General features: G+C 43.5%; 2 protein-coding genes across 3 annotated transcripts in view; one reads left to right on the forward strand and one right to left on the reverse strand.

Annotated features, from left to right (window-relative positions):
- The window catches only part of LOC310715879 (complement C3-like), a 113,785-nt gene that overhangs the window by 37,483 nt on the left and 51,438 nt on the right, over positions 1-24,864 (forward strand). Inside the window, exons 13-25 of one of the 2 annotated variants that reach the window (XM_083522575.1) lie at positions 5,449-5,509; positions 5,673-5,759; positions 6,452-6,655; positions 6,830-6,905; positions 8,159-8,318; positions 9,281-9,364; positions 15,850-16,000; positions 16,355-16,518; positions 16,817-16,975; positions 17,269-17,328; positions 19,856-19,946; positions 22,708-22,756; positions 24,730-24,820. In XM_083522575.1, coding sequence (XP_083378701.1) covers positions 5,449-5,509; positions 5,673-5,759; positions 6,452-6,655; positions 6,830-6,905; positions 8,159-8,318; positions 9,281-9,364; positions 15,850-16,000; positions 16,355-16,518; positions 16,817-16,975; positions 17,269-17,328; positions 19,856-19,946; positions 22,708-22,756; positions 24,730-24,820 — 1,437 coding nt within the window. The remainder of the gene's footprint in view (positions 1-5,448; positions 5,510-5,672; positions 5,760-6,451; positions 6,656-6,829; positions 6,906-8,158; positions 8,319-9,280; positions 9,365-15,849; positions 16,001-16,354; positions 16,519-16,816; positions 16,976-17,268; positions 17,329-19,855; positions 19,947-22,707; positions 22,757-24,729; positions 24,821-24,864) is intronic. The other variant, XM_083522576.1, reaches the window with a different exon arrangement.
- Positions 13,584-24,864, reverse strand: part of LOC310715901 (uncharacterized protein) — a 90,470-nt gene continuing 79,189 nt past the window's right edge. The window contains exon 2 of the mRNA XM_083522614.1: positions 13,584-15,025. Within this exon, the coding sequence (XP_083378740.1) occupies positions 13,804-14,982 (1,179 nt within the window). The 5' untranslated portion in view covers positions 14,983-15,025 and the 3' untranslated portion in view covers positions 13,584-13,803. The remainder of the gene's footprint in view (positions 15,026-24,864) is intronic.

The following is a 24,864-nucleotide window of genomic DNA, read 5'->3' on the forward strand; positions in this document are numbered from 1 at the left end:
AAGCGATCATTCTGAATGTGCACAAAGCACAGCCCGTGCGTCACGCTCATTGCACCGCATGCTTTGTGCTCGCATGTCTATGTGATCACTCCGCTCCCACTTCTTGCGGTTTACAAATAATCCGAGGAGGGGAAGGGCAGTGCCTTGCAAACCCAGAAGTGGGGAGCTCCTGGAGATTGTGACAGGTGCCCTAGAGAAGCTGGATATAGCTTGGCCAGCCTTCGTTTAGTAAGTTTTTGTTCCCGGCGTCACAGCCTCCATGTCGGGGTCTGCCATTTTTTGCACACCATGGCGGTGTTACAGGCATACCAAGCAGACCTGCTTGGGGAGCTGAATGTGGGAGACATCATGGGCGGCCAGATCCAAGAGCTCCGCCGTATGGTGGACCAGGCCCTACGAGCCACAAAAGAGATTAGTAAGGCTATTGGCCAGTCTATGGCCACCCTGACGGATAGAGAGAGACATCTGTGGCTCACCCTGTCCGAGATTTCTGGCAGGGACAAAGCCGTGCTGCTGGACGCCCCACTCTCACCCTAAGGCCTTTTTGGTGACCCCGTTATCTCAGTAGAAAGGTTTCAGGAAGCAAATAAACAATTAGCAGCATTCCAGCGGTACCTCTCACTTCGCTTTCATGGGGGTGCCCGGCAGGCACAGCCCCTTTGGGAAGAGCATAGACAGTGTCATAATGCACTCCCCCCCGTTAAAGTATCCCGCACAACGATCTGGCCCGAAGCCACGTGAAATGACAGATCTCAGGACTGTCATCTTCAATAAGAGGGCTACGACCAAAAGGGATGACCGGATGACCGGAGGGTGTGTAGCACCGCCTTCCTTGGTGCCAGTTTCTCTCTGCCTCCCTCGGGGACCTGGCTCGTTATTCCTGCGACAAATGTGTTTCAGGGCACAGCCAGCTCCAGCGAGCTCCCTCCTGGTTTCCACCCGGTGTCGTTGTGGACCAGGAGTTCTCACCTCTAGAGCTGCACTAGGGCACTGCCCTGGCTCTTGGTGTTCTGGAGGTCAGTCTTGAGAGACTGATACCCTTAAAAGAGCACCTGGCAGCCTGGATAGTTCTGCCAGACATTTCTTGATGGGTCCTGCGCACTGTAGAGCGAGGCTATATGATTCAGTTCAGGTCTCGTCTGCCCGGTTCACTCTGGTTGAAAGCAAACAGGCTCTGGCCATGGAAAAAGAAGTAGACACTCTCCTGAGGATGGAGGCCATCAAGGTGGTCCCTCCATCCTATTCTAGATCTACGTCAGCTGAACTGCTCTCTGATAAGGCTCCAGTTGGAAATGCTGACCCTCAAACAGTTCGGGTCTTAGACCAGATCAGATCCAAGATCCTTTTGGGGTAAAAGCGTACAAATATCGGGTCCTTCAGTGAGAGAGCAACTTACTTGAGAGAGCAACTAAAAGCAACTAACATCCCAGGCGGGTTAAACGAAGCAGCAGACACCCTGTCAAAGCAGGGGTCCAGACCTGGGCGCCTGCACCCTCATGTGGTGGAGCAGTTTTGGGAGAGGTTTGGACATGTTTGCATCTATAGAGACAATGCCCTATCCCCTATGGTCCTCAGCACCAATTGGACCCAGTCCACTGCCCAGTTGGTTCAGCGCTGAAGTTCCTGCAGGAACAGTTTGCAAAAGGGTTATCTCCATCCACCATTAAAGTCTTTGGGTCTGCCGTTTCCGCGTATTACACGCCAATGTCACGGCATTCACTGGGCAGAGACCCACTCCTGACGCATTTTCTCCACGCCACCTTTGCCCCCTGAGTGGGACCTGGCCGTAGTGCTAAAGGCTCTGTCCGAGCCCCCCTTCGAGCAGTTGGCCGAGATTTCATTGATGCTCTTGTCAATTAAGACTGTGTTCTTGCTGGCTATCTGCTCTCTGAGGAGAGTAGGTGATCTACCTCTCTGTGGCACCCTCCTTTCTGGAGTTTACTCCAGGCATGGCCAGTGCCTTCCTGCACCTCAGAGCGGGCATTCAATCTTCCTCCATTCCAGACCCCAGACCAGGTCCAAGCACTGAACTGTTATGTTCACAGGACAAGTCCTTGGAAGATGTTGGAACAATTGTTCATCTGCTAAGGCCCTCTGAGGAGAGGCCTTCCTGCTCATAAGCAGACCCTCAGCAGATAGATTATTGACGCGAGGATTGTGTCCTCTTACGGGTCCTCTGGTCTCACCACTCCATTCAGAGTCAGAACGCACTCGACTCGAGCCTCTAAGTCTTATTCATCCCGAGTGTCCCTCCAAGCCGTAATACGTAACCTATAGACTATTACTGTCTTCCAGGACGAGGACCCAAATCAACGGCTAGTCCACCAACTGAGTTTGTATCAAAACTTGTCATAGAACTCCTGTTGTCTTTGACTGCCAGTTTATAATCAGTATTTTGGAATTTTTTTTAAGTCAAACATTTAAATTCATTCAAACCCTCTCTTTTGTAGCAGCAAATAATTGACAATCTATAATGATGTCCATGTTTTTATAACCCCAATTCCAAAAATGTTTGGACAATGGGCACAATTTAAATAAAAACAGAATGCAATGATTTGCAAATCTGATAAATCCATATTCTATTCACAATAAAAAACAAATGTTTAAAATAAAAAATATGAAAAAAAAAACAATGTCATTTTGAAATCGATGGCTGCAAAACACCTCAAAAAAGTTTGGAAATGTCAGCCAGCGGTGCGCGCACTTCTGGTTCTTCCACTTACGCAGCTCCCGCTTCTGGGGTAGCGCGAACTCGCAACCGTCCCGGCTGCCATCTTGCTGTTGCATAAATGGACGCGGATTCCTCGCGTTCTCTGCCAGATTGTCTCGTTGGCTTCCATATCCATTTGAGACATTTCTGCCCCTCGTTTTTTACTTCCCGCGTTTTTGGTTTAGGTTTTGGATCTACCGGTTTTCTCGGATTCGCGCCGTTTCGCAGTCCTGGTATTTTTTATCCGGGGCGAATGCTGAATTTTTGGAGGAGGAACTTGCTTGCCAACTGGGCATTGAGTCCAAACCACTCCCTGCTCCACTCCTGGTCCGCTCTTTCGACGGCCACGTTCTCTATTGGTTCACCCACCGCACCAAGCCTCTCCTCTTTTCCACCGCTGAACATCATGAATAGTTATTGTTCCCCATCATCCCATCACCGTGAGCACCTGCCATGTTCGGTTTCCCATTGTTGCATAGGCACAACCCTCACCTGCACTGGACCAGTAACCGGGTGTTGGGCGCCTCTACCACTTGACTGGTCCTGAAAGAGAGGCTATGACTGATTACATCTGGGAGTCCCTCTCATCTGGGATCATCCGCCCTTCCTTTTTCCTGGCATGGGAAGGTTTCTTTTTTGTGGAAAAGAAGGACAAAAGCCACCACCCTTGCATTGACTACCGGGGACTTAACTCAATCACTATTAAGAATTGGTACCCCTTGCTCTTGATTTCTTTAGCCTTTGAGCTTCTCCAGGGAGCCACCATCTTTACAAAGCTAGACCTCCGTAACGCTTACCACCTCGTACACATCCGTGAGGGGAACAAATGGAAGATAGCCTTTAACAACCCAGCAGGCCACTATGAGTACTTGGTCATGCTGTTTGGACCTCACTAATGCCCCAGCTGTCTTCCAGGCCCTGATCAATGATGTCGTTCGGGACATGCGCCTTCATTTTGTGTTTGTCTACCTGGACGACATATTAATCTACTCCTGCTCCCTGGAAAAACACCACCGCTATTAGCACCATCGCTGCCCCCCTACACATTTTTACCTCCACTAGTCAGCCATTCACTTGGAATCCTGAGGCGAAACAGGCCCGGTTCACCTCTGCACCTATCCTTACTCTGCCCGACCCTTCCCGGCAATTTGTCATTACAGTTGATGCCTCTTTCAAGGGCATGGGAGCCATCCTGTTGTAGAGAGGAGCCACTGACAACCGCCTCCATCCTTGTGCCTTCTTCTCACGCTGACTAAATCCCACAGAACAGAACTACTCCATCAGGGACTGCGAGTTGCTGTCCACACCCTTTCATTGTGTGGACAGACCATTGCAACCTGGAGTATCTATGGGCAGCCAAGCATTTCAACCTATAGCAGGCCATAGTCGGGGCTATTTTTTTTGGATGTTTTTGTTTTACCCTGTCATACTATCCGGGCTCTAAGAACAGCAAACCGGATGCCCTGTCTCAACTGGGTTCCCGCGAAGAGGAGGAAGGGGAAGACCCAGGTCACATCCTTCCTCCGTCCGTTTTTGTCCGAGTCCTTCGCTTGGACATTGAACACAAGAGCTACTTCGAATACAAGAGCTACTTTGGGGCAGCCCACCCCGGATGGCTGTCCAGAGGGTAGACTTTATGTTCTGTACCAGAACATGTGTCACTGATGGTGGCCCCCTCTTCACTGTGCACCTTCTCCTATGCTCAAGACGCAGAGGAAGAGGCTTACAATACATTGTGGACTGGGAATTCTACTGTCCTGAGGGACGCTCATTTGTGCCTGCACGTCACATTTTGGATCCCAACCTCATTTCCTGTTTTTACCGGGAACACCCAGACCAACCTGGTGGGCCGTCTGGAGCTGGCCTAAGGAGAGGGGTACTGTCAGCCACCAGTTCTTCCACTTCCGCAGCTCCCACTTCCGCTTCCGGGGTAGGGCAAACTTGCAACCGTCCCGGGCGCCATCTTGCCATTGCATAAATGGAAGCGGATTCCTCGCGTTCTCTGCCAGATTGTCTCATTGGCTTCCATGTCCATTTGAGACTTTCCTGCCCCTCATTTTTTGCTTCCCGCATTTTTGGTTCCGGTTTTAGATCTCCTAACAGGAAAGGAGCATGTTTACCATTTTGTAGCATTACATCTTTTGTCTGTATACATCTGGGAAGAGAGGATACCAGTTGCCGAAGTTTTGTGAGATATGTTCCTAACTGCTCAACAGTTCTGGGTGTCCTTAATTGTATTTTTTGTTTTATGATGCAACAATGTTTCCAAATGGTGAAAGGTCTAGGCTGCAGGCAGGACAGTTTGCTACAAAGTCATGCTATTGTAATAGATGCAGTATGCAGTGAGCATTGTCTTGCTCAAATAGTCAAGGCCTTCCCTAAAAAAAACATTTTTCTGGAACGGAATACTTTTTGTTGCTCTAAAACTGGTATATATCATCCAGCATTGATGGAGCCTTTCCAAATGTGCAAGTTTCCCATTATTTTTTCCTTAAAAAAATACATGAATGTACAAAGTACATTTTCTAGTTTATTTTATTCTAGTATGTTCTATTTAAACTATGAATATTTCTAGTTAGTTAACAAGCACATTTTGGGAATGAGGTTTAATTGGCTAGATTTAACCAGTTGGAGATTATTGCAGCAGGATGTAAAACATTTTATTGTGTTTGGATTGTTAGTAAAACACCATTTTCTTGTTTATACTCTGTGTTTCTTGGTTCTGGTGCATGTGAAAGACTCAGGGCATTTTGACGTACACAGGAGAGGTCACTTTAATATTAGAGCCCAACAAGCACGGTGAGTAAACACTCTTTAGTGTTTGTTATTTCAGCATGCTTTTGCCTACCAGATTTCAGAAGCAAAAATAAAAAAAATCACTGGTGAATAATCAATATTTTATTCGATTCTTATTATTAGGGTAATAATAATCTTTCTCATGCTGTTTGTCTTTGTCTGGCAGGAGGACGGCAGCGATCAGATATTAGTAGGCCATTCCTGAACAACCAAATGCCAGACACAGATGCTCATACCTACATAGCTGTTAGAGGTAATATTTCTACAAAACATAATAAAACATGTAAAACAATTTCACATAGGTATTAGAGGAGCCTTTCTTAAACAGCAGGTTTTTACCAAAATTACCAGAAGAGTGCAAGCTAATCACACACACCATAAATACACAGGGTGCAGCTCACCAAAACTCATTCATGGAAGATACACACAGGTGTTAGATCCTTAACACTTCCTCTGCCTCTGCTCTCTATTTACAAACCAGTGCTTGACCACTCCCCTGTTGCCACACTCTGATCAATAAGTTTAAATTCAATAACAACAATGTAGAGAGATAACAAGTACAACACAAAACTTAAAGGACATAGTTAGAGGATAGGGAGTATGGAGTGGGGAGTAGGGCCTATAGGCCCAGTGGCGACATCTGGTGGCCAAAAACAAAAGCACAGTCACAATGTCCCAGATCCTGACACTTTTTAGATCTTTTTAGATTTTTGCCCTGCATGTGTTCTAAGCAAGTAAAAAATGTGTTAGTCTCTATTTGTAAAAAAAATAAATTATAATTTTAAACAAGCATAATGTAAATGAGTTTGAAAAAAGATCAGACAGACGTCTGCATAAATAAAGCACTATTTTACTAGACTTGTATATAATTGTGATATAATGATATTTGTGTTGTTACGTATTTTTCAACCAAGTACAATAGTCTGTGGTTTGTGGTCCTTACAGGCAGGCCTTTGTCACAGATGATTGAGGAAGCAATCAGTGGTAAAGGTCTAGAAACCCTCATTAAACAGCCATCAGGCTGTGGAGAGCAAAACCTGATGGCCATGGTCCTGCCTCTAATTGCAACACATTACCTGGACAAAACCAACCAGTGGAGTGATGTGGGGGTGGATAAACGTGCCGAAGCTCTCGGTCACATTAGTACAGGTTGGATATAAGGCATTAAACTGGTATTTTCCATTTTCAGCATTGTGGAATAGATGGAAGCTGGTGCCTCACCAGTGCTACACACCAATATGCACATATATAGAAAGAATAAACTACAGAGATGAGAACTAGTGTTCAGGTTTCTGCTAATTGTCTCTCCTTTCTTTATCGCAGGCATTCAGACGGAACTTACATATCAACAGGACGATCATTCCTTCGGCATGTGGAGAATCTCAAAAGGCAGCACATGGTTAGGTGTTTTTTTTTATTATTATTATTTATGGGTAATTGTTATCACTGGTATTATATTGTTCGATTGTTATCATATTTTATTGGTCAAACTCCACATAATTTTAAGGTCAGTTGCATCAGCGTTCTAAATGAATGTGCTGCTTATAAACACCTGTAACCAAAGTATCATCAAGTTCCAGTTACATCCAGAGTGAGACACCTATTATTCACATTTTCTAATGACCTTCCTGAGCTTGATTTTTGCATGTGGTGGAAATTCTATGTTAAATATATTTAATATGATAAATGGCTCTAAGCACAAGATAAAACTGGAGAAGAAAAGTAGTAGAGATTTGACACTACTTCATCTCTGTATGTGATTTGGAGCAACAGAATTTTAGAATTTATTTTATGATCAGAATCATATAAATTTGCAAGGAAAATTAAGCTTTAACCTGTTGATGCTGGAAAGAGACCATGTGTGCAGCCCTTTAACTTAGAATAAACAGGCTTGGGAGTGTTTCCAGACGTGTGTACTTTAATTCAGACGAGTGTGCATAGCACCAACACCGTGAAAACTTAAAAGGAAAATAACAAAGGCAATTTAGCCAGATACAAAATAATCCTTTTTCAAATGCACTTTAGCATCACATCGATTACAGCATAGCAGGTAACAGCCATTATATGAAATGGGTATCATTATCATTACATGAACATATGAAATTAATTAACATGAAATAACACATGAACCACATACCTCGCTCCGCATATCAAAGGGTGCTAGAGAGTGGTAATCCAGAGAAAGCTGCCGCCATTAACTTAACTTAGACGTTGGAGAGCTAGCTAGAAACTTCATAAATTATTCTCAAATTATTTCTGCCAAACAAATCAAGCACTGAGAGGTATAACACTTCAAAGAACACCTTTAGTTAAAAGTTACAGTAATATTTTTACGATCTCTGGCTCTAAACATGTATTGTCTTGAACATGACTTCACGTGCCTTCTATTGAACAAGTGAGAGCATGAGCGTAAGTGTGTGCGTGGACAGATTATTCCCCCTGCAGATAGCATGATGTAAAAATAAAAGTCACATAAAATAAAAGTGTGAAACAGGATAATCATAATAAAACACTGCTAGTGGTCATTTACACCATGGTATAAGGTTATAATCCATGGCTAGTTGGAAGCTATTGTTTACCTCCACATTGCTCACTAACATTTTGTAGGACCCAGCACTGGATTATCACTCACATATCTGTATTTCTCTCCAGGCTAACTGCGTACATGGTGAAAATGTTCAGTCTGGCAGATGAATTGGTCGCCATAAACCATAAAGTTATTTGTGATGCTGCCGAGTGGCTGGTTACTGAAACAAAGTCTCCTGAAGGGATGTTCACTGAAGTGTACAGCATTGGCTCCAGCTCTATGGGCGTAAGTTACCACATCTGACCTTTTAAAACCTTTATATCTCACTGGTACATTCAGAACTTTGATGAAGACGACTGTTAGTGTTATATGGTTGTCTTAGTTCTTTTAAAAAAAAAAAAAAAATTCATTTATTTTTTAATCTTCTTGCTGAAGCTGAACAAAGGTTATAAAAGTAAAATAAATTCAAATTATGTTTAGAAAAAGTAAAATTCCTTAGAAGTTCTCGCATGTAAAAAAAAAACATTGTATGAACAGTAATAATACTGATGCAAGAGAACACTGTGGAAATGATGGATGCACTTCAAAGCCCTATTCGGATGGGACTAGTTTTACATGGGGTCGTTAGAGAAATTTCTGTTTCACAGATGTACTTTGTGATTTTAATTCCGTCCGAATCTGCCATGTCTATCTTTTTTTCTCACACGACCTCTGTAAAAATCCCAGAGCAATTTACCTACTGTTTTTCAGCAAACTCGGTGGTCCTCTGAGAAATCTAATCCCGTCCGAAAGCGAATGTCTGTGATTGCCCAAAATGTTTTTTCCAAAACGCGTTTTCTTGTGTGTTTTGGTCAACGTGAACTACCGTACCAACCCTAGCGCTCCAGTATTCAAGCTTCTGCTTTCTGCGCACCAATAATGGATGTAGATGTGTTTACTAACCTGCGAAGAAATACAAAAAACTTTTATAAAAAAAGAATTTTGCTTTCTTTTTCACTGCCATTTTACTATTGATCGGTCATATACCACGCATCCTGGACATGTGGTCTTGTGCAATGCCCAAATTTAAATCGGGCATCCGAATCCATACATGAAATGACAGACGTCGGCTGAAAAAAATTCTAACTCAAACGTTTTTTCGAAAACTAGTCCTGTCCGAATAGGTCTTAAGAAAACAGTTATCTGTAGTCTCTCACACGCACACGCACACACATATGCTCAATCATCTGATTCTGTTTTTTTTATAGGGCAAAAGTTCCAGTCTAACCATGACTGCATTTGTACTGATGGCATTACAGGAAGCGCGCCAACTTTGTGAAAACGACGTACCTGTAAGTATGAAGGCAACTAGAGAGTTCTACATCTAAATATCAAGCTGATGCTCGATGTTCAATCACTTCAAGAGTCAAGAAGCTTTTATTGTCATTTTTACTATACACAGTGGTACACAGTAAAAACGAAACAACGTTCCTCCGGATCCCTGGTGCTACACTAAACAACAAAACAACAACAGCATAGAGCTACAACACAAACATAAAGTGCATCGAGTGCAACCTGGTGCAAACAGTGCAAACAAAAAACAGTACAGACAGACAGTGCAGACAGACAACACAAGACAAGACAAGACAAAAGACAAAAAAACAAGTATAGCGCCGACTAGTAAACCTGCTGTATACTTGATTATACAGTACTGTGTAAGGAGAAATGTAAAAAACTATACCCAGGAGAGAATACAAACAGAACAGAACAATGTAGTGCAAAAAAACAGCAGCAAGGAGGTGCAAGACAGCATGTAAACATTCTACTGAATACAAAAGGTGCAAAGACAGCATGTAAACATTCTACTGTAATACAAGGTGCGAGTATAAATAATAATAAATAGATAAGTGGTGGTGGAGTGGATCGAGATGAGTGATGATTGTGTTTAGTCCAGGTTGTACAGTTCAGTAACACACATTTGAGTGAGTGTGTGTGTGTGAGTGAGTGAGTGTGTGCGAGTTTCTGTTTTAGTTCTGTGTGTTGAGAAGCCTGATGGCTAGTGGAAAGAAACTGTTGCACAGTCTTGTTGTGACGGCCCGAATGCTTCGGAACCGTTTTCCTGATGTGTGTGTGACGGGTGTGTGTGATCATCCACAATGCTGTGTGCTTTGCGGATGCAGCGTGCAGTGTAAATGTCCATGATAGAGGGGAGAGAGATTCCAATGATCTTCTCAGCTGTCCTCACTATCCTCTGTAGGGTCTTGCGATCCGAGACGGTGCAATTCCCACACCAGGCAGTGATGCAGCTGCTCAGGATGCTCTCAATGGTCCCTCTGTAGAACATGGTCAGGATGGGGGGAGGGAGGGTAGAGACGCTGCTGGGCTTTCTTGGTGATGGAGCTGGTGTTAAGTGACCAGGTGAGGTTGTCTGCCAGATGAACACCAAGGAATTTGGTGCTCTTGACGATCTCCACAGAGGATCCATCAATAATCAGTGGAGATTGGTCGCTCTGTGCTCGCCTGAAGTCCACAACCATCTCTTTCGTTTTGTCCACGTTCAGAGACAGGTTGTTTGCTCCACACCAGGCAGTTAACCGTTGCACCGCTTCTCTATATGCTGACTCGTCGTTCTTGTTGATTAGACCCACCACGGTCGTGTCATCAGCGAACTTGATGATAGGATTTGAGCTGTGCGTTGGTGCACAGTCGTGAGTCAGCAGAGTGAACAGCAGTGGGCTGAGCACACAGCCCTGAGGGGCTCCAGTGCTCTGTGTGGTGGTGCTGGAGATGCTGTTTCCGATCCGGACTGACTGAGGTCTCCCAGTCAGGAAGTCCAGGATCCAGTTGCAGAGAGAGGTGTTCAGGCCCAGAAAGTTCAACTTCTCGATCAGGTGCTGAGGAATGATTGTGTTGAATGCTGAGCTGAAATCAATGAACAGCATTCGTACATATGAGTCCTTGTTATCCAGGTGGGTGAGGGCCAGATGGAGGGTTGTGGAGATGGCATCGTCCGTGGAACGGTTTGAACGATACGCAAACTGCATGGGGTCCAGGGAGGGTGGAAGGCTGTGTCTTGATGTGCCTCATGACGAGCCTCTCGAAGCACTTCATCACGATGGGAGTGAGCGCGACGGGACGATAGTCATTGAGGCAGGAGACAGTCAATTTCTTTGGCACAGGAACAATGGTCGTTGTCTTGAGGCACGTGGGAACAACGTTGCTGCTCAGGGAGATGTTGAAGATGTCAGTGAAGACATCTGCTAGTTGTTCTGCACATTCCCTGAGCACTCTGCCAGGAATGTTGTCAGGTCCAGCAGACTTCCGTGGGTTAACTCTGCATAAAGTTTTCCTCACTTCAGCTGTGGTTAGACAGAGCACCTGGTCAGTGGGAGGAGGGATGGTTTTCCTCGCCACCACGTTGTTCTGTACCTCAAACCGGGCGTAGAAGTCGTTCAGCGCATCTGGGAGGGAGGCATCCCGGTCACAAGCAGGTGATGTGGTCTTGTAATTCGTGATCGCCTGGATGCCCTGCCACATGTGCCGAGTGTCTCCACTGTCCTGGAAGTGGTTGTGGATTTTCTTCGCGTGTGCGCGCTTCGCCTCTCTGATGGCACGAGACAGTTTAGCCCTTGCTGTTTTTAAGGCCGTCTTGTCCCCTGATCTGAAGGCAGAGTCTCTTTGCTTCAACAGCGCACGCACATTTGCAGTCATCCACAGCTTCTGGTTGGAGCGTGTAGTGATGGTCTTGGAGATGGTCACATCATCAACGCACTTGCTGATGTAGCAGGTCACTGATGATGTGTACTCCTCCAAGTTGATGGAATCGCTGTTGGTTGCAGCCTCTCTAAACATGTCCCAGTCAGTGCACTCAAAACAGTCCTGAAGAGCAGAAGTAGCTCCTTCTGGCCAGGTTTTCACCTGTTTCAGAACCGTTTTAGAACGTCGGATGAGCGGTCTGTATGCTGGAATTAACATAACAGAGCAGTGGTCTGGCGCCGGGGATGTTTGTGTAAACAAGATCCAGCGTGTTCGCTCCTCTCGTTGCAAAGTCCACATGCTGATGGAGTTTAGGAAGCACAGTCCTGAGATTCGCATGGTTGAAATCTCCGGCGATAATAAACAATCCGTCGGGGTGAGCATTCTGCGGGTCGCTAATAGCGCCGTAGAGTTCACACAGTGCCTGTAAGTATGAAGGCAACTAGAGAGTTCTACATCTAAATATCAAGCTGATGCTCGATGTTCAATCACTTCAAGAGTCAAGAAGCTTTTATTGTCATTTTTACTATACACAGTGGTACACAGTAAAAACGAAACAACGTTCCTCCGGATCCCTGGTGCTACACTAAACAACAAAACAACAACAGCATAGAGCTACAACACAAACATAAAGTGCATCGAGTGCAACCTGGTGCAAACAGTGCAAACAAAAAACAGTACAGACAGACAGTGCAGACAGACAACACAAGACAAGACAAGACAAAAGACAAAAAAACAAGTATAGCGCCGACTAGTAAACCTGCTGTATACTTGATTATACAGTACTGTGTAAGGAGAAATGTAAAAAACTATACCCAGGAGAGAATACAAACAGAACAGAACAATGTAGTGCAAAAAAACAGCAGCAAGGAGGTGCAAGACAGCATGTAAACATTCTACTGAATACAAAAGGTGCAAAGACAGCATGTAAACATTCTACTGTAATACAAGGTGCGAGTATAAATAATAATAAATAGATAAGTGGTGGTGGAGTGGATCGAGATGAGTGATGATTGTGTTTAGTCCAGGTTGTACAGTTCAGTAACACACATTTGAGTGAGTGTGTGTGTGTGAGTGAGTGAGTGTGTGCGAGTTTCTGTTTTAGTTCTGTGTGTTGAGAAGCCTGATGGCTAGTGGAAAGAAACTGTTGCACAGTCTTGTTGTGACGGCCCGAATGCTTCGGAACCGTTTTCCTGATGTGTGTGTGACGGGTGTGTGTGATCATCCACAATGCTGTGTGCTTTGCGGATGCAGCGTGCAGTGTAAATGTCCATGATAGAGGGGAGAGAGATTCCAATGATCTTCTCAGCTGTCCTCACTATCCTCTGTAGGGTCTTGCGATCCGAGACGGTGCAATTCCCACACCAGGCAGTGATGCAGCTGCTCAGGATGCTCTCAATGGTCCCTCTGTAGAACATGGTCAGGATGGGGGGAGGGAGGGTAGAGACGCTGCTGGGCTTTCTTGGTGATGGAGCTGGTGTTAAGTGACCAGGTGAGGTTGTCTGCCAGATGAACACCAAGGAATTTGGTGCTCTTGACGATCTCCACAGAGGATCCATCAATAATCAGTGGAGATTGGTCGCTCTGTGCTCGCCTGAAGTCCACAACCATCTCTTTCGTTTTGTCCACGTTCAGAGACAGGTTGTTTGCTCCACACCAGGCAGTTAACCGTTGCACCGCTTCTCTATATGCTGACTCGTCGTTCTTGTTGATTAGACCCACCACGGTCGTGTCATCAGCGAACTTGATGATAGGATTTGAGCTGTGCGTTGGTGCACAGTCGTGAGTCAGCAGAGTGAACAGCAGTGGGCTGAGCACACAGCCCTGAGGGGCTCCAGTGCTCTGTGTGGTGGTGCTGGAGATGCTGTTTCCGATCCGGACTGACTGAGGTCTCCCAGTCAGGAAGTCCAGGATCCAGTTGCAGAGAGAGGTGTTCAGGCCCAGAAAGTTCAACTTCTCGATCAGGTGCTGAGGAATGATTGTGTTGAATGCTGAGCTGAAATCAATGAACAGCATTCGTACATATGAGTCCTTGTTATCCAGGTGGGTGAGGGCCAGATGGAGGGTTGTGGAGATGGCATCGTCCGTGGAACGGTTTGAACGATACGCAAACTGCATGGGGTCCAGGGAGGGTGGAAGGCTGTGTCTTGATGTGCCTCATGACGAGCCTCTCGAAGCACTTCATCACGATGGGAGTGAGCGCGACGGGACGATAGTCATTGAGGCAGGAGACAGTCAATTTCTTTGGCACAGGAACAATGGTCGTTGTCTTGAGGCACGTGGGAACAACGTTGCTGCTCAGGGAGATGTTGAAGATGTCAGTGAAGACATCTGCTAGTTGTTCTGCACATTCCCTGAGCACTCTGCCAGGAATGTTGTCAGGTCCAGCAGACTTCCGTGGGTTAACTCTGCATAAAGTTTTCCTCACTTCAGCTGTGGTTAGACAGAGCACCTGGTCAGTGGGAGGAGGGATGGTTTTCCTCGCCACCACGTTGTTCTGTACCTCAAACCGGGCGTAGAAGTCGTTCAGCGCATCTGGGAGGGAGGCATCCCGGTCACAAGCAGGTGATGTGGTCTTGTAATTCGTGATCGCCTGGATGCCCTGCCACATGTGCCGAGTGTCTCCACTGTCCTGGAAGTGGTTGTGGATTTTCTTCGCGTGTGCGCGCTTCGCCTCTCTGATGGCACGAGACAGTTTAGCCCTTGCTGTTTTTAAGGCCGTCTTGTCCCCTGATCTGAAGGCAGAGTCTCTTTGCTTCAACAGCGCACGCACATTTGCAGTCATCCACAGCTTCTGGTTGGAGCGTGTAGTGATGGTCTTGGAGATGGTCACATCATCAACGCACTTGCTGATGTAGCAGGTCACTGATGATGTGTACTCCTCCAAGTTGATGGAATCGCTGTTGGTTGCAGCCTCTCTAAACATGTCCCAGTCAGTGCACTCAAAACAGTCCTGAAGAGCAGAAGTAGCTCCTTCTGGCCAGGTTTTCACCTGTTTCAGAACCGTTTTAGAACGTCGGATGAGCGGTCTGTATGCTGGAATTAACATAACAGAGCAGTGGTCTGGCGCCGGGGATGTTTGTGTAAACAAGATCCAGCGTGTTCGCTCCTCTCGTTGCAAAGTCCACATGCTGATGGAGTTTAGGAAGCACAGTCCTGAGATTCGCATGGTTGAAATCTCCGGCGATAATAAACAATCCGTCGGGGTGAGCATTCTGCGGGTCGCTAATAGCGCCGTAGAGTTCACACAGTGCCTTCTTAGCATTAGCACTGGGTGGAATGTACACTCCGACGATGAATACAGTTGTGAATTCCTGTGGTAAATAAAAAGGTCTGCATCTAACAGTCACAAACTCCACTAGCGATGAGCAGTAGCGTGAAACAAGCACAGAGTTCTTACATAATTCCGTGTTGATATAAACACACACGCCACCACCGCGAGTCTTACCGCACAGAGCATTTCTGTCGGCTCGAAACACGGTTAGCCCATCTAGCTGGATGGCAGCTTCCGTAACTCTGTCGCTGAGCCATGTCTCCGTGAAAACAAAGACGCAACAGTTTTTAAACTCTCGCCGTGTGGTTCGCTGGAGTCGGATGTAGTCCAGTTTATTATCCAAGGAGCAGACATTGGAAAGAAAAATGGACGGGAGAGCCGGCCGGCTAGGGTTAGCATTTAGCCTAGCATGGACACCCGCCCGCTTGCCGCGCTTCCGCTTCCTCAAACAGCCTTTCAACGTCTCCTCTCCCGGCCACCGGCATCAGGTAACACCGAGGGCTGGGGGCCTGGTCTTTGTGGCCGGGGTTGAAGCAAGTCGAGGTCACGAAGGTTGTTGATAATATCATCATGCAGATTATTGGTTGCATGATGCCTGTAGCAGTGTCTGGTGGTCGTACGCATGAACACAGCTGACTCTGGTGTCCATGTATTGTGGAAGGTCGCGCTAAATATGGTGAAAGCACCATTTTTGGATCCGGAGAGGCCGCTGCGAGCTACTGCCGCGCCGCCATCTTAGATCAAGACGTGTAATCATATGATCCCATACTTCGCCACTCAGTTTTGTTTAATTTCAATATTTTTCAGAATTACCAAGAGCACCTGCACAGTGCAGCAAACTACATTGCAAGGAACATTGATTCTACAACGGACACATATGCTGTGGCCATGGCTTCCTATGCTCTGGCAAGAGATGGCCAGCTAGATACAGACCGTTTGTTTAGATTTGCTTCATCTGGTAAGCCGGAGAATTAACACTTCCCAATCCCAACGTGTTTTGTTCTTGTGTAGTTTGTTCAGGAAAATATACAAATATTATAGTAGTTAACACAAACATATGATTAAAAAACTGCTGATTAACTCCAGGTAAATATTTTCATTCCTGCTACACTTCCCTCAGCTAACTATAGCATTTGCTCTGTATGTCTGGATCACACTGACTAGTGTGCTTAAAGTCTACAGATATATTGGCAAATAAATATGAAACTAATTCTGTAATGTTATGATCATGATTGTATAATAAATCTGCCTCAGCATTGATGCTAGGTCAGTAGCAGAGATTGATAGCTGCCTGTGTGCTTTATTTTTGAAGACCGGAGCCACTGGCCTGTGAAAGAGGGTCATTTGTTTACTCTGGAAGCAACTGGATATGCTCTCCTGGCCCTGCTGGAGACTCATGATTATGAGAAGGCCAAACCAATCGCAGATTGGCTGAGGAGGAATCAAGCATTAGGGAGCGGTTATCACTCCACCCAGGTAATGTTGCTATACATTATTTTACATTTAAATGCATTGCCTTTATTTAGCATTTATAGGCAATGCTATCTTTCTTTAATGTAACACATACAGTAGGTGATGGGCAGGTGTTAGTAAGTATTACGAAATACTACAAGTTAGTGTCCCTGCCCTCAATTCGTAAACTGGCATTTTACCATGTTTCCACACATTTATTTAAAACGCAGTCTGTAGTTATGTTACTGTGTCTACTGGTGTTTCACAAAAACTTTAAATCGAATATGCTGATGGTTTTAGCTTTGCTAATCTCCACCTTCAGGCTACCGCTGTGGTGTTTCAAGCTGTAGCTAAGTACATGACAGAAAAACCTAAGAACAAGGAGGGAACCATGACCGTCACTGTCAGTTCCACTGCAAGAAGTACAGAGTTTAAAGGCTCATTCTCCAAAGCTGATAAAAATCTACAACGCTCAGACAAGGTAAGGAGACATGGCAAGGACTTTAAGATGCTCTTTAAGAGGCATGCAATATGTGTTGACGGATATCTTCTGTAACCTTGACCTGGGACAGTTCATAGTACAGCTTGCATACACACATTTACACTTGTTAATATAGCCAGTAAATCTATTGGCATGTTTTTAAGAGGTAAGAGGGAACTAGACAACCAGAGATGAGACCTGAGCTGAAGCTCTGGAAGACTGATCTGGGGTCAGGAGGCTACAAGGCTCTTTATTGTGGACATATTGTGTTAATACTGTGTTGCTTTAAATAGTTCTTGGCAAATGGAGATCTAACAGTAACAGCGTCTGGGCATGGGGAAGGCTCCATATCGGTGAGTGACCTGATTTATGTTTTTGGAGGGGGTTTTGAAGGGTTTTTGCAACAATAAAGATTTAGTGCCTGAAAGCTACAATCTCATTTAACTTTTTTTAAATGTCATTACTATACTGTGCAGGCAAAGTTGCCCGTGGTGACCTTTGATTAGGCCTACAATGCCATATATAGTATGAGTAGATTAAATAATAGGGATAATGCCAGTTTGAATAACTTTTGAAAAATAAGAAGCAGTTGCATGTATTAGGTATTGAATTCTTTTGTACAATGGATTAGATTGTTCCTCATTGTTCTACACGTTTCACAGAATCAGAATTGAAAATATAACTGCATTAGTAAACAAGATTACAGAGTAGTTAATTAATTAATGGATTGATTGTTTGATTGATTGATAAATCATAAATGAGAATAACCAGAGAACCTTTCATTTGAATAGAATGCAATTTGTTATAGTGCAATATTTTCATTTGACCCCTGGCCCTTAATCAAGTTCAGTCATTGGCCCTTCTTTGTAAAAGTTTTGGGCATCTCTGCTGTATATTGAGCCATTTATTTATTTATATATACACTGGTGATCAAAATTAGAGAACAATTTATAAACAATTGAACAATTCTGAAATAATGTCCTCTTTACTGCTTAACAGTTGAGGGAGTCTATACCATGCTACTTTTCCACAAATTTACTAAGGCATTTAAAAAAAACATTATTTTGCAGAAAACACACTGATCAAAATTAGAGAACAACAATGACTGTAGCATGGAAAAAAATTACAACAATATTTTCTGAAGGTCACAACAGTCAACAATTAGTAGGAAGTGTACAGGCCTCTGCTCTGAATGACTTCAGTACATCTGTGGCCACAGGACAGCACTAGTCTCTCACACTGCTCTGGTGTGATTTTGGTCCACTTTTCTTCCAGTCTCCTCCACAGTTCGGTGACTGTAGTGGGTTTCTTGGCCATAACTTTGTCGCCAAGGATTTTCCAGAGGTTCTCAATTGGGTTGAGATCAGGACTCTGGGCAGGCCATGTCATTATTTCAATGTTTTTAGTTTTAGGGAACTGCTTTACCCGTTTTGCTGTGTGACATGGAGCGTTGTCCTGCATGAACACTGCGGGCTGATTGGGTGATGAACGCAGGAAAGGAACCATATGTTGTTAAAGAAGGTTCTGATAAACATTTGCATTTACTCTGCCATGTAGCTGTATAAGAGGCCAAACTCCTGCTGCAGAAAACATGCCCCAAACCATCACACTTCCTCCTCCACTTTTCACTGACTTCTTTACACACTTTGGGTTCAGTCTTTCTCCAGTTTGTCGCCGAACATAATGTTTCCTATCAGACCCAAATAAATTAAACTTGCTTTTATCACTGAAATGAACTTGGGACCAGTTCTCCTCTGTCCACACAACATGCTCCTCATCAAAGCTTAGTCTATCCTTTTGATTCTTTTTTCTAATAAGAGGTTTGGTCACTGCAGAATGGGCTTTCAGTCCAAATGCTCTTAAACATCGAGACACTGTATGACGAGACAGATCCTTACCCTGTTCAGCGCTGAACTGGTGAGCAATTCCAGCTGCAGTGTGGAAACGATTGCCCATTGAGATCCTCCGCAGTATCCTGTCCTCTCTTGTATTTGTCTTCCATGGATGACCAGCCTTCTTGGCAGACTTGAATAAGTTTGTGATGTTGTAAAGATTCAATATACTTGAAATCACAGATTTGGAATGACCAACTTGTCTTGCATTGGCTGATAGGGTCATCCCTTTGGCCTTCATCTGGACAACCTGCTGCCGAAGGCTTTTAGTCGCTTTAGAACGGCCCACCATCTTGCAGTCAGTGAAACTGGAAGTTAGGCTGCCAGTTAAATAGGGGTTGACAGATAATCAGGGAAATTAGCACCAGGTACCAGATTAACACCAATAACTGGGAGGTATCTGAAAGTGTTCTCTAATTTTGATCAGTGTGTTTTCTGGAAAATAATGTTTTTATTTTTTGGAAATGCCTTAGTTAATTTGTGGAAAAGGTGTTCTGGTAGCATGGTATAGACAGGACAAAAACTCCAACTGTTGAGCAGTGAAGATGACATTATTTCAGAATTGTTCAATTGTTTATAAATTGTTCTCTAATTTTGATCGCCTGTGTGTGTGTGTGTGTGTGTGTATATATATATATATATATATATATATATATATATATATATATATATATATATATATATTGCTTTCCAGCATATTTCAAACACTGTTATATAGTGAGAATAGTTCTTAGAGTTAATAGGTAGATAGGTATCTAGAAGTAGATTAAAATGATTTAAAACACTAGAAAGATTTTAGAAGTAAATTTCTGGTGAATGGTTTGCTATAAAAAACAAAATTTCATAAAAACATTTACTTTTAATTTATGTCACTACTCTATTATTCTTATTATTTATTTATTTATTTATTTATTTATTTATTTATTTATTTATTTATTTATTTATTTTAATATACCAATATATATATGTACATTTTGCTCTTTCCCAGGTTGCCACTTTGTATTACACCAAACCTGGTGAAAATTATACAAAGTGTAACAAGTTTGATCTGGAGGTTGAAATGACCAGAGACAAAAAAAGTAAGTGTAAAAGTAATTTGAATTATATAACTCTTATTAGTATTATTATAACTGTCAGGTCACAGACCATGCTGAAACAACGGGAGTAACTCGAACATGTTTATTGTTAAACGAAACAACACCAGAGTCAGGGAGAGTTACGAACCGTAAAGCGGAGTGAATCCGGAAGACGGGTAAGATCCGCACAGCCGGTATAATCCTTGGAATGGGTATAATCCACGGAACGGGTATGATCCTCGGAAGAAGTATAATCCAGGGATAAAACAGAGATAATCCACAGAATGGAGATAATCCACGCATCAGTAATCCAAGCATGGACCAGCGGGGAATGCTGGCGGTCAGGGATTTATGAGATCTGTAGCATGACCTTCAAGAACCGACAAAGAGTGACTCTGGAACAGGAGTTTATAAAGGTGAATCGGTAACGAGGAACAGGTGTCGGTAATCAAAGCCGGGAGCAGCAGAGAGAGCGGCAGCATGACAGCCGCTGAGGGGGGCGTGGCAGGTGGATTCCTGACATTAAGACACGGCGACTACGAGGGAATTCAAGAAGGTGGTGATGCCTGAGGACACCCTTTGTGGTTGTCCGTGGCGCTACGGCGCCTTCGGAGGAACGCTGAAGCGTGATGGCGCCTTTTGAGGAGCTGGGAGGCATAACGTCGTCCCACCTTCGGAGGTCACCAAACACTCTTTATCCAGGATCCCTCCAGATCTGCTCCTTTACCTAAGAAAAAATCTACTGATAAAAGGCTTGACTAAATAAATACATTTTCAACCTTGACATGAACACTGAGACTTTGTCTGAGTCCCGAACACTGATAACTGTGGGGCTTTATAAGAGAAAGATCTGCTGTAGTCTTCATTATTTGAGATAACAACAAATAGCCTGCACCTTTTGATCTAAGTAAGCGTGGAGGATCATACTGGTGCAGAAGTTCACTTAGATACTGCGGTGCAAGACTGTTAAGTGCTTTATACTTCAGTAGCAGTATTTTATAATCAATGCAAGATTTGATTGAGAGCAGTGTAGATGATTAAAACAGGGGTGATATGGTCATATTTTCTAGATCTAGTGAGGACCCTTGCTGCTGCTTCTGAACTAACTGAAGCTTGTTTATGCACTTACTCCAACACCCAGACAGTAAAGGCGTTATAGTAGTCTAATCTAGATATAACAAAAGCATGAACTAATTTTTCTGCATTCTGTAACGACATCATATTTCTAATTTTAGCAATATTTCTAAGGTGAAAAAAGGCGATCCTGGTAATATTATTCACATGAGACTCAAAGGAAAAACTAGGGTCAATAATCACACCAAGGTTTTTGACTGCTGTACACACTGAGACAGAAACACCATCCAGAGATGCTGCATAATCCAAAAGATTACTTCTAGCTGCATGTGGTCCTAGTAAAAGTACTTCTGTCTTATCTGAGTTGAGCAGGAGAAAGTTATTAAGCACCCACTGTCTGATGTCCTTTACACACTTCTCAACATTGTTAAGCTGATCCCTCTCATCCGGCTGTGCTGAGATATACAGTGGTGTATCATCAGCATAGCAATGGAAGCGAATACCATGTTTATGTATAATTTCACCCAGAGGCAGCATATATAAAAAGAAAAGCAGTGGGCCCAAAACAGATCCTTGTGGAACACCAAACTTTACCTCAGAGAGTGTGGCGAACTCAACATTCACATCAACAAACTGATAGCGATCAGTTAAATAAGACCTGAGCCAGGAGAGAGCTGTTCCCTTTATTCCAACAACGTGCTCAAGTCTAGCAAGTAGTATAGTGTGATCAATGGTGTCAAAAGCTGTACTAAGGTCAGTTTGAAGGATTTAGGTACATAACCAGTGCTAATGGAAGAGTTTATTATTTTTTTAAACAGGTTCAATTATCTCTGGAATTATCTGTTTGAGGGAACTTGTAGGCAATGGATCAAGAATGCAGGTTAATGATTTTGATGAGGAAATTAATGAAATTAAGTCATTCTCGTGAATAGGAGTAAAACTTTGTAATTGATTGTCTGTTATAATTACACTGCTGTCTCCAGGGTTACTAGTAAAATTATTTGGATTTATATTAATCGTCTGGATTTCTTGCCTGATGTTTTCAACTTTATTATTAAAAAAGTTCATGAAATCATTACTACCTGTTGATAGTGTGCATGTGAGTGCAGTGCTTTTATTTCCTGTTAATTTTGCTAACGTGCTAAATAAAAATCTAGTATTATGCATTTTTTACCACTGTGCAAATTTTTTCTCCCTGAGCATTTTGGTCTTAAGGGGAGCTACATCATCTAGAGTGTAACGTAACGTTGATTCTAGGTTTCATTTGCATTGCATAGTTTGCGGTCGAGTCAGATCCCTGGTGCAGCTGCAGAAGTTGTCTCAAAACATTCAGTCCTCTGGCTGATTACTCATATACATTTCGACACACGTGTAGGAGCCTGTGAAATATGTGTAGGAGCCTCTGATCTGTTCATTGTTGTCCAAGGCTGCCAAATCCTATTCTAAGCCTTTTAGGTTAGCAGTGTTAGCAGCAGTGTGCATTTCCCAGGAGTCTGTGTTGTAGGTATCCGCTTGGCAAGTAAAATAGTCTTTGCACTGTACTGCACTTAACCGTGAGCAGCCATAAGCATAGCCTGCAGAGCTTGTAGGACGTGTGTAGGACACCTTTAGCTGCTCTAGGAATGTCGTGAGAGGTTGCTGATCATTTTTTGGGAAATGTTTTAGTCTTTTTTTTTTTCTATTTTTGCAGCTTCCTACCCAGGTGCCCTTGCAATTTATACACTCACCATAGAGACAAAGTGAGTAAACCAGATTTTCTTGGCACTCAAATTTGCTCAAAATCTCTAATTATTTTCCTGTGAACAAACAAGTGAATGAAATTTATTATTATATATAATATTATTGAATTATTGAAAGTGTCCAAAATATGTTCAAAGCTTTAAAACAAGGGGCTACAGAAAGCATTATAAAAGGTTCAAGATTCAAAATGAAGACACGGATAAATACAGTGAAGAAAATAAGTATTTGAACACCCTGCTATTTTGCAAGTTCTTCCACTTAGAAATCATGGAGGGGTCTGAAATTGTCATCGTAGGTGCATGTCCACTGTGAGAGACATAATCTAAAAAAAAAATCCAGAAATCACAATATATGATTTTTAAACTATTTATTTGTATGATACAGCTGCAAATAAGTATTTGAACACCTGTCTATCAGCTAGAATTTTGACCCTCAAAGACCTGTTAGTCTGCCTTTAAAATGTCCACCTCCACTACATTTATTATCCTAAATCAGATGCACCTGTTTGAGGTCGTTAGCTGCATAAAGACACCTGTCCACCCCATACAATCAGTAAGAATCCAACTACTAACATGGCCAAGACCAAAGAGCTGTCGAAAGACACTAGAGACAAAATTGTACACTTCCACAAGGCTGGAAAGGGCTACAGGGAAATTGCCAAGCAGCTTGGTGAAAAAAGGTCCACTGTTGGAGCAATCATTAGAAAATAGAAAAAGCTAAACATGACTGTCAATCTCCCTCGGACTGGGGCTCCATGCAAGATCTCACCTCGTGGGGTCTCAATGATCCTAAGGAAGGTGAGAAATCAGCCCAGAACTACCCGGAAGGAGCTGGTCAATGACCTGAAAAGGGCTGGGACCACTGTTTCCAAGGTTACTGTTGGTAATACACTAAGACGTCATGGTTTGAAATCATGCATGGCACGGAAGGTTCCCCTGCTTAAACCAGCACATGTCCAGGCACGTCTTAAGTTTGCCAATGACCATTTGGATGATCCAGAGGAGTCATGGGAGAAAGTCATATGGTCAGATGAGACCAAAATAGAACTTTTGGGTCATAATTCCACTAAACGTGTTTGGAGGAAGAAGAATGATGAGTACCATCCCAAGAACACCATCCCTACTGTGAAGCATGGGGGTGGTAGCATCATTCTGTGGGGGTATTTTTCTGCACATGGGACAGGGCGACTGCACTGTATTAAGGAGAGGATGACCGGGGCCATGTATTGCGAGATTTTGGGGAACAACCTCCTTCCCTCAGTTAGACCATTGAAGATGGGTCGAGGCTGGGTCTTCCAACATGACAATGACCCAAAGCACACAGCCAGGATAACCAAGGAGTGGCTCTGTAAGAAGCATATCAAGGTTCTGGTGTGGCCTAGCCAGTCTCCAGACCTAAACCCAATAGAGAATCTTTGGAGGGAGCTCAAACTCCGTGTTTCTCAGCGACAGGCCAGAAACCTGACTGATCTAGAGAAGATCTGTGTGGAGGAGTGGGCCAAAATCCCTCCTGCAGTGTGTGCAAACCTGGTGAAAAACTACTGTAAATGTTTGACCTCTGTAATTGCAAACAAAGGCTACTGTACCAAATATTAACATTGACTTTCTCAGGTGTTCAAATACTTATTTGCAGCTGTATCATACAAATAAATAGTTTCAAAAATCATACAGTGTGATTTCTGGATTTTTTTTTTAGATTATGTCTCTCACAGTGGACATGCACCTACGATGACAATTTCAGACCCCTCCATGATTTCTAAGTGGGAGAACTTGCAAAATAGCAGGGTGTTCAAATACTTATTTTCCTCACTGTATGTCCTGAAATTAATAGGGTTTTTGTTGTTAATCATTTGAACATGGAGGTGGTTGTGTTCAGGATCATTGGAATATACTTGAACTTGATTTTTAGACTAGAGTCAGATCTGTATTTGTTTGTAAGATCTGTGTAATTATTTCACGTTGTTTCATTTTAGGTTCCTGCATGAAACAACAGAGGCTGCTATGACTATCCTGGACATCAGCCTGCTGACAGGTTTTGTAGCAGACAAAAATGACCTGGAAAAGGTATGGGTTTAAAATAAGTGTAAATATTGTGTACGATTTATTCA

This window comes from Silurus aristotelis, assembly GCF_946808225.1.
Source record: "Silurus aristotelis genome assembly, chromosome: 20".
Taxonomy (NCBI): Eukaryota; Metazoa; Chordata; class Actinopteri; order Siluriformes; family Siluridae; genus Silurus; species Silurus aristotelis.